The following is a 15,716-nucleotide window of genomic DNA, read 5'->3' on the forward strand; positions in this document are numbered from 1 at the left end:
ATATGAAAAACTGCCAACTGGGAGAAAATCTTTTATTCAATTTCTCTGATAAGGGTCTGATATATGATACAGAGGAAACTAATAAAAATATTTAAGACCAAGACTATTTCACAATGGATAAGTAGTCAAAGAGTTAAAAACTATTAACAGGCATATGGATGATTGGCCCAAACCACTAATAATAAGAGAAGTGAAAATTAAAATAACTCGAAGGTTTCATCTCATACCCAGTGAATTGGCAGATAGCAAAAGAAGAAAATAGTGTTGGAGGGACTGCAGAAAGACACACTAATGCACTGTTGGTGAAGCTATCAATTAGTCCAACTATTTTGGAAAACAATTTAGCCTTCGGCTAAAAAAGTGATTAAGTTGCCCATACCCATTGACCCAGATTTCCCATTGCCAAGTATATATGTTGCAAAGGTCAAAGGCAGAAAGAAAAGTCTTATATACAGAAAAAAAAAACTATTTTAGCAGCACTTTTTTATGGAAACAAACAACTGGGAAGGAAGGTGAAATAGATGTCCATCAGTTTCGGCTAAAAGAAATTGTGTTATCTGAATGCAATGAAATATTATTGTGCTGAAATGATGAAGAATACAGAAAAGTACAGTTACTTCTATGAACTGATTCAGAGTGCAGTAAAAAAAAAAAATCAGGAAAACAATACGCACGACCATGACAACAATGTGAATGGAAAGAGCAACAACAAAAAAAGAAACTGAATTCTGTGTAATTGTAACGACCACACTGAACCTGGAAGATATGATGAGAAAATGCAGCATCTCCTCTTTGCAGAGGTGGAGAACTCTAGCTGTGTCAGACTCAGGTATTGTATGGATTGATTTTGTTAAACTGGAGGATGGGGTTCCTTCTTTTTTTCTTTTCTTTCTTTTTTTGTTGTTGTTGTTGCACGAATCTGTGTCAGGGAAGAAAGGGAGGATAAAATCTTGAATGAAATTGATAAAAACAAAGTTTTTCAACAGAATTAAAACATCAAATTGAACTGATTATGAATCAATAGCATGATAAGGCATTTTAAAAAGCTGCTATGATCTTAGGCTGAATTAAGAGAGTGACAGAATCTAGCACTAGGAAGGAGATAATTTTACTGAACTCTTGCTCTGGCCAGATCACATCTGGAGTGTTATGTTCAATTCTGGGCCCCACATTTTAGCATCAAGGGGAGGGTATCTGAGATCGTGAAGGGCTTTGAGTCCACACCATATGAGGCCTGGTTAGAGGAAATGGGATGTCTAGCTTGGAAAATAGAAGACTTATGGGGGATATGGTAACTGTGTTCAATTATACAAAGGATTGTCATGTAAAAGGGGGTTTAACCTTGCTCCAAAAAGCCCCATAAGTCAGAACCAGGAGAAGAAGATAGATGGTGAAGAGGCAGATGTAGGCTTAATGTAAGGAAAAAATGCCTTACAGTTATCCAAAAGCTGAATGAGCTGCCATAGGAGGCAGTGAAATGACCTTTGCTAGAGGTCTTCAGACAAAGGTTGGGTGGCTACTTGTGTTGGTTATGTCTCAAAGGAAGAGTCCTGTTCACACAAGGATTCTGATGTTCTTTCTTTTTAAAAAATCAATTAATTAATTATTTTTATTATTTTTTTTTCTGATGTTCTTTCTAGGGAGATATGATATAGTCGAAAATACATTGGAATTATTTCTGCCACTTGTTCCCTATTTCCCCTTGATCAAATCAACCCGTCTTCTTGGGGTTAGGTTTCTCTATCTGTAAAATTATTAGGTTGGAATAGATCATCTCTAAAGTCTCTTCTAGCTCTAATTCTAGGATTCTACGGTGTCAAAAGCTCATGGATAACAGAAAGTCACTCATGACAGAAATTCAAAAAAGTCTTTCTAGCATGGAGAATATAGGCAACCATAGTAGAAATTATTTGCTGTGTATAGAGCAGCACATTACCCCAGTCTGATAATAATTAAGTCTTAAATGAGATTTTAATTTGGCCATATCCTCATGGTAAACACTATCAGTAGGACTAGTGGATTTCTCCAAGAGGCCTTTAAAGAGCTGTAACTGATTTGATCTCCAAGGGCAAAGCTGATGAGAGGAGAGGATGAAGTACAATTTGGCTTAGGATGTTCCAGGCCCTTAGATAGCAGATGCTCCCACCCAGTGGGGCCTGGACAGAAACCAAACTTGGGAAGTCTTCCTTCTGGAGGCTCTGCTGATCCAAGCACAAGACAAAATGGCAGCTTTGTAAAGACTCCAGTAGAAAGACTCAGAAAGGGAAAGAACCATTTCATAAGCTCTCTGAGTCCTGTGTGAGATGACAACGTATGAGACTGACCGACAGAGAGGTCAGTGAGGAGCATTGCCTAGGAGAAGCAGTCAGGAATAGAGGAAAATGGATCCTGGAGTCCTGGGAACTTGGGTTCAAATCCTGACCATGCTGCTGTGTGACCATGGAAAGAGCACTTAAGCTCTCTGTTTCCTTGTCTATAAGGTGATGGATTTGTGCTAGATGGCCTCCTAAGGTTCCTTCCCAGCTCTAAATCTACGGTCCTAAACTTCTTTTGTGAGCCTAGGTCAGATTGTTTTTCCAAACCCTGATGACACCTTTCCCCATCTTTTGCCCTCCCCTCCCCCGAGGTATGGGGAAAACAAATGAAGTGGAGTGGGCAAGGCCTCTAGGGTAGTTCTTGGCTCCCTGGGTCCAATTTAGCTGGGGGAGGAGGGAGACTTGATGAAAGTGAACCCGAACCCAGCCTCCTTATTCATCCTAACCCGTCATTCTGAGCAGCTGGAAGCCAAAGATACCTGCCTGCCTTCCCGCCTCGCTGGAGGTAGCCCGCTAGTGATTTATGGGCCCCAGAGCACCCTTGCTAAGGCACCTAACCTGCTTAACAGTTAATTACATCTGGGGCAGGATCAGCCTTTACATTGTACAGCTTTATGGCCACCAAGCCCCAGCTTCCTCAGATCCCATTAAACAGCTCCTTATCTCAGACAGGGAGATCCTTATCAGCGCCATATGTTGGAGAAGCCCTGCTAAGTTTCCAAATGACCCCGGGAAGCCTTCTGGGACCTAATCAGTCTGAAATGCAAAGGGGGGGCAGGGGAGGTTCTGCCTGCCGGAACAGGGCAAGCAGGCAGAGGGGAGCCCAAAGCCAAAGGGGAGGGGGGGGGGCATTTGCCTAAGCTGTCTTGCATCCCTCATAAACCTGTCAGGGGCAGAGGGCCTGGAGAGCGACAACACCTATGCAGAGTCCTCCGTTAGTCTGCCTGACGGCCCACGCCTCGGCCAAGGAAAGAGCTGAGGGGTTTGGTAAATATGTGCTGATCCCTGATCCCTGGTACCTCTTATCTAGTCATCTCCCGGGGTCCTGGGGAGCTTCTTTCCATGATGCTAGTTGCTCCATTTAGCTACTGAAGTGATTTTCCTAAAGCAAAGGTTTGACCAGGTCACTCCCCCACCTCCAGCCCCTGTCCCTCTTTACTCAATCACCTCCAATGGCTCCCTATTGCATCCAGCGGCAAATGCAACATCCTGTTTGGCATTCAAAGCCCTTCATAACCCAGTCCAGTCTTCCTACACCTTACTTGTAAACTCACACTCTCCCATCTAATAGCTCAGGCCTCCTGGCTGCTCTTTGAACAGAATGCTCCATCTCTTCTTGGCTCTGGGCGTTGTCTCTGGCTGTCCCCATGCCTGGAATGTTCTCCTCCCTCCACTCTGACCACTGACCTCCCTGGCATCCTTTAAGTCCCAACTAAAATCCCATCTTTTCCTAGAAACTTTCCCTAAACCTCTCCATTCCAGTGCCTCCCTTCTGTTAATTAGCTCTTATTTATCTTGCATGCAGCTTTCTTTGTATGTATTTGTGTGTTGTCTTCCCCAATAGACTGTAAGCCTCTTGGGGGCAAGGACTATCTTTTGCCTCTTTTTGTTTTCCTTGCAGCTTAGCACAGTGCCTGGCACTAAGTAAGCACTTAATAAATGTTTATTGATTGATTGTGAAGGGGGAAAGGAAGGGAATAAACTTTTGCATAGAATCTACTATGTAAGATACTATGTACTAAGGTCCTTGGTATCGTGTGCTAAGTGCTTTATAAACATTTTCTCATTAGATCCTCACAACAGCCCTGCAAGGGAGGTGCTATCATTATTGCCATTTTATAGTGGAGGAAACTGAGGCTTGCAGCAGTTAAGTGACTCGCCCAAGAACACACAGCTAGGAATTACCCCATGACAGATTTGAACCCAGGTCTTCCTGATTCCATGCCCAGTACTCTATCCACTGTGCCACATAGATGCTAGGAAGGGAAGGTATTAATATGGAGACCTACTACTTTGTGTACATTCAACCCAACAAACAATTCAGCTCAATAAAACTATGCACTACTAGAAATATGAAGATTAAAAATGAGCCACACCATAATGCAGTGGAAAGAGAACTAGAACTGGGAGTCAGAGAGCCTGGGTTCAAATGTCTATTCTACTTGTGTAACATACAACCTCTCTGACCTTGAATTTCCTCACCTGTAAAATGGGTGTAGGTGTTGAGATAATCCCCAAAGCTCCTTCTAGCTCTCAAATCTGTGAGCCTAAGCCTAGTACTGTAGTTCAATGAGCAGAGTGTTTAAGTATGACCTCCGATTCCTATTGCCTACTAATCAATAAGCATTTATTAAATACTCATTATGTGCCAGGCACCACACTAAGCTTTGGAGATACCAAAAAATCCAAAAAACACCCCAAAACCTCAATCTCTGTCCTCCAGAAGCATTTGTTCTAATGAGGGAGACAACATGCCAATGATTAATGTATATGCTGGATAGGGACAGAACTTACGAATGGATGGAAAATCAGCTGAAAGGGAAAGTCATTGGCAGTTAGGGGGTGGTACAGGATCCTCCAGAAGGTGGAATTTAAGATGTCACCCAGGAATCAAGGAGACTAAGAAGCAGAAATGAAGGGGTAGCACGTCCCAGGCCTGGGACGTGGCTAGTACAGAGTCATGGAATCAGGAGATGATGACATCATGATGACTGAGAGACTGTGTAGGGGAATGAGGTGCAAGAAATCCATGATCTCTTCCCACTCCATTCAGCATCATGTGATTTGGAGAAAAAAGGGGAGGACAATGGGATTAATTGGGAGATTGGCCTTAGCAAGGCATGACTGGCAATAAGATGAGGGGGCAAAAAGAACCAAGGGTGGAAAGTAACGGTGGGGGAGCCAAAGTCAGTGTGATGAGCTGAGAAGGAGCTGAGGGGTAGAGAGGATGGTGGTCATGAGGAGGATGAAGAATGGGTCAGGGGCCATAAGGTGGAGAGAAAGAGGAAATGATAAAAGATGGTGAGCATAAAAGGCAATTGAAGAGTTTGTGAAAGAAAAACTTTGAGCTAAGTGCTGAGCTCATGAAGGGAGACCTCCAGTCTAGAGACTCCAGTATTCAGATTGAGTGATAAATTTGAATATTGTGAATTTCAAAGGAGGAAGAGTAGTTTAGTGAAGGTGGTTATAGGGAGGGATTAGAAGTGGCAATGGAGAGAAAGGGGTATTCGGACTCCCTCACTATGACCAATTATGCTGTGGGCATAAGAGAAAGTGTAGCTTGTATTGGAAAGAGTGGGTAGGGTGTGTGGTACAAGGAATGAAACAGGTCTCATTGAGGCCCAAAAGATGTAAGGAATAAGAAAGAAGTCTAAGATGAAAGAGTTTTTTTCATTGTGGAGCAAGGGTCTGCTAATCTGGAGTGGGATTTTTTGGGGGGGAGGGGTTAAGGTAGATGGGTATGAGGGAGCAGCAAGTCCAACATGGGGAGGAAGAGTTTATATATTAGCAGCCAGGGATTCAGGATCACTGGGATGAGGGGAGTTTAAGGGAATGGGAATATCACTAAACAGTGAGCCCAGGCAGAGCTGCTGTAGTTGGAGAGGAGTTCATCAAGGGTCCTCCTGGCAGATGGTGATGTTGGGTTCTGTGATAGAAAAAGGAAGTCCACCTCTTGACAGCTGGGAGCAGATGAAGATATGGGATGTCGGGGCAGGGGTGCCTTGGTTGTCTGCACAGCAGAGGGCAGCATTGGAGAACATCCTGAGGCAGGGTCCCATTGGGGTGGAGGTGGACAACCAGTCAGTTCACTGAACCTCAGTCTTTGTAAGATGAGAGGGTGGGATTTCTGAGGTTCCCTCCAACTCCTGAGATAAGGTTCTCTGTGACACAATCCCTGCCCCCTAGGAACTTAGAGCCCAGGAAAAAGAGTATGACACCGACAGAAAGGCAGGGAAAGAACATTGGATTTGGAGTCAGAGAAACTGGGTTGAAATCTACTCTGCCAGGATCTCCAGTTTCCTAATCTATAACTTAAAGCTTCACACTCCTACCAAGAAGAGAGATCAGTGTTAGAAGCTCTACAGAAGGGAGGGGAACCACTGGGAAATGATTTCAGTTACATGCTCATATGCTATTTCAAAGGGTAAAAGGGACCTAGGACTCCTATCTTTGGATCACATGAAATCCAGTACATTCTTTTGAGTTGGGAATTTAATACTTCAGTCAAAAACCTAATCCTTAGCAACCAGGTGGACTTTGGGATACAGGGGAGTATAGTAGAGCAAGAGGACAGGGAGCAATACATGTCTCTTCTAGTCAAAGGGAGTAGCAATGGCTAAAGCATGTCTTTGATACTCCCCCACCCCTTTTTGGCCAAGACAGCTTCTTTGTCCAAAAGATCACAGAATTTTAGAGTGGGAAGGAACCTTCAGCTCACCTAGGTCAACCTCATTTGACAGATAAGGACCTTCAGTCCCCGCAGTGATTTGCTTAAGGTTACATAGGTAGCAAATAGCTCAATTAGGATTAAAGCCCAGATGCTCTGAATTCAGAGCAGGTGTAGTCTTCAATGTCTCTTTTCCTCTTTCAGAACAACAGAAGTAAAGAATTTCAGATTTGAAAGGGGCCCCAGTGGCCAGTGGATCAGTCAGCTCTGCTCTGACTGATACCTCAGAAGGAATCTCTTCTAAAACACATATGACAAATGATCACCCAGCCTTAGCTTGAAAAGGAATGAGTCCCTCTGCCTCCTAAGGCCACTTGTGGATATCTCTCAATGTTAGAAAGCTTTTCCCTATACCAAATCTAATTTCACTTCTTTGAAGTTTCCATCAGTGGTGGCATGGCTCAGTGGAATGAATGCTCTCTTTCCCTTACTAAGTGATTAGGTGCCTAACTCTCTGGGTGTCAATTTCCCTATCTGTGAAATCAAGGGGTTAGAGTGGGTGATCTTGGACGTCCCTACTGGCTCTAAATCTGTGCTCTTGGGATCCCAATTCTACCCTTTGAGACCAATAGAACAGATTGAATTTCTATTCCACATTTTAGCCGGAAGACTGATATCATGTCACCCCCTTTTTATTGAGTCTTTTATTCTCTTGTTTAAATATTCCCCATTCCCACATCTCATCTTCATATGGCAAGGACCAGATACCCACCCCAATTCTGGATATTCTCCTGATTAACAATGTCCTTCCCCATATGAGGCTCCCAAAACTACTAACAGTATTCCAGTGGTGGTTGGACCTGGGGAGAGTAGAGTTTTCAGTGTACCCCTACTCTTGAGCAGAGGCTGAGATAAAAGAGGCAAGCATGGGGCGCAGCATATGCATCATCCCTAGAAGCTCTTAATTTAAGAGAAGAAAAAGAGCTCAACTCAAAGCTTTTAGGGCTGCCAAGATCTCTATGATTTTTGAGATAAAACCTAGTTTTATTTCCCCTTGGAAAAAAGCAGAGGTAGATGTGAATTGTGTGGTTTGTCACACATTAAGTTGGTGGCTAAGCTGGGGGTGGAGCCAATTGGAGAGGAAATTGGGGGGGGGAGAGAAGGGAGTCAAGAACCTTGGACTCCATCCCTTAAATAGCTCCTTCCTTTCCAAATCTGGAAAATTACTTTGGCTTTAAACTATGGCCCAGTTTCCCACCTGCTGTAGCCAAGAGTGAGTGGTAGCTAGTTATTCAGTGGATAGAATATTGGAGTCAGGAAGACCTGAATTCAGATTGAACCTCAGACACTAAAAGTCACTTAACCTTTCTTAGGCTCAGTTTCTTCATCTGCAAAATGGTGGTAATAATAGCACCTACCTCTCAGGGTTGTTGTGAAGATCAAATCAGATACTATTTGTAAAGTGCTTTGCATAGAGTAGGTACTTGATTAATGCATGTTCCTTCCTTGTATCCCTAGTGTCTAGCACAATGCCTTGTCCTATAATAGATGCTCAACACAGCCTTGTTGGATTGGATTGGATCTCAGCTCAGTATAAAAACAATAAATCTTAACTATTAGAACTGTCCCAAAATAGAATGCATTGCCTCAGCAGGTAGAAGTCCCTGACATTGTAGATTTTCCAGCAGAATACAGAATAGTTGATTGTTGAGTTGTTGGCAGGACTTGTGCTCTGGACATGGGATGGACTAGATGACCTCTGGAGTCCTTTCTAACCCCAGGATCTTATGACCTTCTGGTATACCACTATTCAGAATTAGGGATGTGTCACTTGATGGCATAAATTGCAATAGATGTAAAAAAGTAGAAATTCAATATGGTAACATCCAATTGGATCGCATGAGTGAATTCTAAAATAATAGGTATAGTCTGAAGCCTTGCAAAGGAACCAATCTTTTTTTTTAATTAAATGGCATCAATTTCTAAAAAAAATCATCCCCCTTGACATGCTGCATTACACAAATATAAAAATGTGAGTAGTACAAAGTTCCTTATATAGAACATATTTTAATATATTACATTTGTTTCTACATAAACAGACTATATAAATACAGTATTGCCATATCATGTTTTATAGTCATAGTTCCCAGCATTTCACACTATGGTACAAAAAATACATTTTTCTTTTTCTTTTTTTTTAATAAAAGGGATAAGAAGGCAGAAATCCAGTAGAAATAGCTTTATATGTTAAAAAATCTAAATGTACAGTGGGTGTTATTAGAACTCTGGCTACAAAGACATAGTTTGGAAGCTTGGCAGACAATGAAGAAATCCAAGCCCATTGTCACTGGAGCATGAGCATCCAAATAAGTAAAACAGTTCAGGGTGGGGGGGAATTGAAAAACAAATTTCTTCCTTCGTGGTGCTACTTTGAGTCAAATGATGTTTAGCCCTTAACAGAACACTTCTCATGAAGCCACATATGCTCTTCATCCAGGGAAGACCAACAAGAGCCTAAAAGACTCTGGATCTGAAGCCTTTTAAATGGTTGGGAGTTTAGCTTGAAAGTTCCCCTTTCTTTGTGGTGTGCTGAATAAAGAATCATCCTGGGAGACAAGGAACCAGAGTCATACCTTTTCCTTCCTGGAGTTAGTTTGGCCTGGAAATACATAAAGGCCTGGAAGGAGCTCTCATTTAGCACAGTTGGAAACAGCATAAGGGACTCTCATTTACCACAGTGAAGAAAGAGCATGCAACCCACTAATCACACTCTCTCATCTGAGATCCTGAAATTTCCTAGTAAATCTCCCTCCCAGCTCCTTGTCAGTCAGCTTCATTTAGGGGCTCCCATATTCATTTGAAGCAATTTAATATCAACACCTACTTCTTACCCAGTCCAAATACTGAGGCTCAGCTCAAGACCTATCTTTCCTATAAACATTCCTAGATTAAGCACAGTTCACCATAACATTTCATTTTCCCAAAGTTCTATGGCACGTGTAATGACTTGAATTATTGCCTGGCCATGTGATGCATGTATCTCGATTCCCCAACTACTTTGCAAGTTCCTTGAGGGCCAGGACCATTTCTTCTACTTCATTTGTATAGCCCAAAGCTGGCCAGAAAGTGGAGACTTCATAAACACTTTTTGAATGAATGAGTGAGTGAATGCGTGAATGAATGAATGAATGAATGAACGAATGAAGAGAGAAGATAAGGCCAAGGCAGATAATGTGCCTTTAAAACATTCATTGTTGAATCATCAACTTCTTCCCAGCAAAATACTTTGTCATTTACTGCTGTTTGACTGGCTTCCTGGTAACTGAGGTCCTCCTTTTTTGGTACAAGAATCAAATATGTGCTGTCTCCTTGATAGGGAAACAATGGCATTCCAGTATCTGAGCAGGGCCTCTCCAGGACAATCCATGTGGTTTCCAGTTGCAGAGGGATGGAGGCAACTCCTTGACTTTAAACAGGAGGTGAGTTCAGCGGCATCCAAGAGTCAGGTTGAAGTGTGTGTGTGCTGCAGGACTGGGGCTCACTTTCCCCAGGATTTAAGAGTTCTGTCTCTTCACTCAAGTAAGCAGTGGTGTCTGTATCATCCGAATGATACCCTGACTGGTAGCCACTTGTCTGGTTTGAAGCTTCAGACGTCACAGACTCCTTGCTTTTACTGGGCATTAGTGCACTGTGGAAGAAATGATGACAGAATGAGTAGATCAAATGGAGGTTGTTCCCTTGCTCCCAACCCTAACCCCATGGGGCCTTGTAATCTCCCTAGAGAGCAAAGGTACCCATTCCTATCTCTCCCTGTTGCTAATCAACATATCAGGTTGCTTGGGATAATGGCTATTTTCAGGTACCAGCATGAATTTGGTTGTCAGTGATAAGCTCTCTTATTCAGGCCCAGGTCTTTCAAGCCCTAGATTAGATGAAAGACATTGATCCAGAAAGATGCAAAGGTTTCTGCCAATGGAACATATTTATGGCTTTACAGATTGACCAGATGTTTATAAGATAATTGTCCAAACTAAGGGGGCTCTTTCCTGATCTTAAAAGAAATCAGGATGCTCTGAAAGTTTATTTGCATTTCCCCTACACTCTCAGAGATAGGATTAGAGCAAACAGAAATGGTGTTAATAAAATCCTCATGCAATTTAAAGCATTAATAACCATAAATGTGCACACAACTGAGGCCATGTCAGACCTGCTGTTGACTCATCAAAACCACATTCTTTGAAGGAATCAAAGAGACTGATCATTCAGCAGCAATTAGAACACATTCTCAATGAGTTGGATTCAGGAAACATGGTAGATATAATGAAACTGAGAAATAGAAGCTATATTGCATTACAGGACAATGGATTAAACTTTCATATGCCACATCCAGTTTGTCCCTATCATTTGGACACCCAAAGTTATGCATATGAAACATGACAAAAGGATTGTATAACCTCCTCATGTACGTGCCTCCATTTGTACAATCCAGAACTTTATTATCTGTGATCTTCTCATGAGCCCAGCATCTTCTCTGCCAATAAAACTACACTGGTGCTAGAAGCAACCACACTTAATAGGCTTTTAACTTCATCACCACCACATAAAGGCATCGTCACAGCCCTTTTTGTGTCAATTCCAACCAATAATATTCTACTTTACACCATAGTTGGATTACCAAAAACTCTGCAAACAAGTCCAATTTTTTCTACCTTAAATCACATCAGAAATACTTAAGTAAAAAAAAAGAAAAAAAAGAAAAATAATAATAATAAATACTTTAAGTAGCTTACTATTTAGCATCTGAACATTGGGGTGAATTATTTTGCAAAGAGAAGAATAGTATTCTAATATTGTCAATATATATTATTGGCTATATATTTTGCTTAAAGTGGAGTATACCTGGACAGAGTGGACACAAATACCTGCTGAACCATGTAAAGGTTAATTAAAGTTAATGTGCTTTTTTTCTTACCACTTGAAACCTACATAATTAATAACTCAACCAATATTTAACATGTACTTATTTTAAGTTGTTTGTATGCCAAATCCATCCAGGGTAACATGCACACTGTTTATGCAGAAAAGATTTTGTGGACAGGTTAAATAAAATCTTAATGACCATAAAGATTTTAATAAGCCAATTGGTCATATTCCTATTGTCTGATAGCTCCTCTTTCTAATTCTATCTGGTAATCCCTCCATTCCTCATATTAGCATTAGAAAAAGTATTAGATTTTGGCATCAGAAGATCTGGATTGAAATCCCAGTTGTTAATTACTTGCCATGTGATCTCCATAATTTTGGGGGGGGGGACAAGGAGGGTTAAGTGACTTGCCCAGGGTCACACAGGCTGAATTTGAACTCAGGTCCTCCTGAATCCAGGGCTGGTGCTTTATTCACTGCGCCACCTAGCTGCCCCTGCCATGTGATCTTAAGCAAGGAATTTTCTTTCTCTGAGCTTCCATTTCCTCAAGTACAAAATAAAGGAATTCAAAGGAAGAGTTTGCCCCTGAACAATTATTTTGATTTAAATGCAAAGTTCAAATGTTTTCATCAACTTCCTTGTCAAAATGAGTCTTTGTATCTCATTGGGCCTTACCTAAATGGTGGCACTAGTTGGGGTCTGGCTTCCAGTGTCTTCAGTTCTTCTGATGCAAGAACCATCCCACTGTCGGTCTGACTGTCCTTTTAGGAGACAGCAAAATGGCAGCCATTGATTGAGGGTAATCATGTACCGCTTGTTTAGAGATGTCAGAGTTTTCATCTGACACCCAAGTATCATCCAAGTGATACTAACCCTCTGCAGCTCTCCTCAGAGAATTCTACCCTTTGGGAGCCCAGAAGTCAGAGCCTGGTCTGCCTCACAGTTTACTGCTACACAGATGTTTTGCAGGTGGAGACAGCATTCCTCTGGGCAGCAGCGTCTATAGGCCCATTCACCCTATACTTCTGACACCATTTTAAAAGCAGGATGAGAAAGCCATAGCCAGGATGCAGAAGAACCATCTTGTTGTACACCAACTCTGCTGGTGTGTGTGTGTGTGTGTGTGTGTTAGAAGGGGCAGGGAATTGTCTCCTCAAACTGAATATAAGCTTAACACAAGGAGATAATTTATCCCAGGTAGGGGAGAGAGAAGTTGAAATGATTCCTGTCACCTCTCCTTGAGGAATGCATGTTTCCCAATTTATTGGGAAGAAGTAATTTGCTATAGTATTATTTGCTCCACTGAAGAATTCTGAATAACACTGGCTAGTTTGTCTTATAGCCCTGGAACTTAGTAACTGAAGAGACAAAAAGACCTTGTTACAAGGTTATCCCTCATTATAAGGCTTCCCTGGGTCCTATGGAGTCCAAGAAGAGCAGTATAGTGGGGTCCCAGAGTGTGAATAGCTAAATCAATATTTACCTACCTGATGTTTCATCTCATGTATTATTGATTAAAGCTGTCTTTAACAGCCATACTTACATCTGGGATTACTTTTATTTCTGGTTCCAATGGGATATCTTCGAATGTTTTTACACTCACTGATCGGCTTTTCCTCTTGCTGCTTTGCAGATACTGGCTGTAGAAGAACAAATATTTTTATTTTAGGGATGGTTTCCTTGACTGTCAATGCCATAAGTAATATTTAAGTTCATTATCTTTTAATCACAAGGCTAATAATGACCTTCAAAACATCCTTTGTAAAAAAAAGAAAAGAAAAGCAACAATAACAGTGATACGTCCTCTCCTAGCAAATGTTAAAGATTTAATTTCCGGCAAAGTACATTTAAAAGTATAATAAAAACCAAGTGGTCTGGATGAGTCTGTTTCTTTGGGTTGTATTTCTGAGGTCGAAAGCTGGACTAAAGAAAACAGCAGCAAGCTAAGTAATCAGCCCCCTCCAGTTCTACTTCCTGCCTTTATGGGATGCCTTTCTTGAATTGTTGTTCTTGTTTTTAGCCATCTCCTAGTGTCTCTTTTTTCCAAATAATGTCTAACAGTTCAATGATATGTTGGGGCAGAGGAAACACCTGTAAGTCATATCGAAGGACTAGGAAATGCAGCAAGAAACCTAAAGAGCCCTTGTCTCCATTTACAATGTGCTTATTAAAGTGTAGTGGCCTCTTGCCATCCTATATGACTAACATACGCACACACCCATGCACATATGCATATAACCTTCTTGCTTCAGTTTCCACATCTTTAAACTAAGCTGCCCCTCCTATCTCACAGTATCTCACAGAGATACTTTAAAGATGAGTAATGGGGGGCGGCTAGGTGGTGCAGTGGATAAAGCACCAGCCCTGAATTCAGGAGTACCTGAGTTCAAATCCAGCCTCAGACACTTGATACTTACTAGCTGTGTGACCTTGGGCAAGTCACTTAACCCCCATTGTCCCACCAAAAAAAAAAAAACCAAACCAAACAAACAAACAAAAAAGATGAGTAATGAAAAATGAATTGGACACTTTCCATATGCCCAGTTCTGTGTGAAGTGCTGGGGAGACAGAAAAAGCAGTATTCCCTGACCTCAAGGGTCTTACATTCTGATGGGGGAAACAAACTATATAAATAGGTTTAAAAAAATCCAAACACCAAGATAAATACAAATGAGATAAAAGGTAATCTTAAAGGAGAAGGCACTGGAGAGTGGAAAGAAAAGACCTCCTGAGCAAGAAGATAAGAGAAAATGGGATTTTAGGCAAGAGGAGTTTGAGTTCTTGGAAAGAAAGATGCTCCATAAACATAAAGCTTGTTTGTTTCTTTCAAATTGGGAAGGGAGCCATAGTTTCCCAGGATATAGATCAGAGAAGAGCCCTCCCTGACTCACTCTCCTGCTCTATGAAGGGAATGGGATTCTTACCACCCCACCCTTGGAGAAAGATCCTCCCAGCTGTGTCTCTGCAGAAGGGGCTGACAACAAAAAAAAAATCCCTATCCATAATCAGGGACACACAAAGTCCCTGCACTGAGCAAAGAAGCATACAACATACAGGGGAAAAATCAGGCAATTTTCTCCCAATAAGCTCTCCCCCTTGAAACACTAGACAGGGTGTTCCTAGATGTAGTACCTCTCTTGTTTTTGAGCTTTGAAAGGGTTCAGAGAATGAATAATGGAGAAAAGGTAGGGAGCGCAGCCTATCAACTAACAGATGCCAAGATGTTGCTGAAAGATTTCTGGATTTGGGGTCAGAGGATTTAGATTTAAATACTAACTTTGTCATTCTCTACCTGTATGATGCAAGTCACTCCCTGTCTTTGGGCAACATGAAGGAATCAGAGGATCTGATCTCTAAGAGCCTTCTGTATCTCTAACTCCCACAATCCTGAGTCTTTGCTGAGAACTTATTATGGGTATAACACTGATCACCAAGAAGTGATTACTTATTCAAAATCAATTTTTTAAAAATTCAAAATGATCACTCATTCAAAAGATGAGCAAAACGCAGTCCTTGTTCTTAAGAAGCTTCCAATATGGGGCAGCTAGGTAGCGTAGTGGATTAGACCACTGGCCCTGGATTCAAGAGGACCTGAGTTCAAATCCAGCCTCAGACACTTAACATTTAGTAGCTGTGTGACCCTGGGCAAGTCACTCAACCTCAATTGCCTCACCAAAGGAGAAGAAGAAGAAGCCTCAATTATGAAGGAATTAGCTTAGAAGGAGATAAGTGACTACTTTTCTCACTGGGTAGCCTCCTGCCTAGTGAGGATCTCAGCCTGGAAGAGGAAGGTCACCAGTGCAGTATAGGAATCAGACTCCCCTTGAGTCATCTCTCTTCCCCTCCCTGCCCCCATCTAGACAAAATCACGAGAGAAGAATCAAGACCTAGGTTATCCACTCTTCCTTATGTCCAATGAGCTCTGCAGACTTGCAGCTGGTTTTGGTTTTGCATTATTTCCACCCAGAAGATTTAGGAATTGCTTGTGGGAGTCTTTTTTATAAAAAAAAGAAGAAAAAGGTACATATCTGAGGACTGGGGTGTAGAAAGAAGATTGACTTGAAGGATTTTATTTCCTTTTGGCTTTTAA

The 15,716-nt window shown here is 41.7% G+C and overlaps 1 protein-coding gene across 2 annotated transcripts in view; it reads right to left on the minus strand.

Moving 5' to 3' along the window:
* Positions 1–8,682: 8,682 nt before the first annotated feature.
* KDR (kinase insert domain receptor) overlaps positions 8,683–15,716 on the minus strand; it is a 50,215-nt gene continuing 43,181 nt past the window's right edge. Inside the window, exons 28-30 of one of the 2 annotated variants that reach the window (XM_043972936.1) lie at positions 13,170–13,266; positions 12,302–12,387; positions 8,683–10,390 (exon numbers count right to left, since the gene is read on the minus strand). In XM_043972936.1, coding sequence (XP_043828871.1) covers positions 10,171–10,390; positions 12,302–12,387; positions 13,170–13,266 — 403 coding nt within the window. In that variant the 3' untranslated portion in view covers positions 8,683–10,170. The remainder of the gene's footprint in view (positions 10,391–12,301; positions 12,388–13,169; positions 13,267–15,716) is intronic. The other variant, XM_043972938.1, reaches the window with a different exon arrangement.

This window comes from Dromiciops gliroides, chromosome 6 (genome assembly GCF_019393635.1).
Source record: "Dromiciops gliroides isolate mDroGli1 chromosome 6, mDroGli1.pri, whole genome shotgun sequence".
NCBI classification, from domain to species: domain Eukaryota; kingdom Metazoa; phylum Chordata; class Mammalia; order Microbiotheria; family Microbiotheriidae; genus Dromiciops; species Dromiciops gliroides.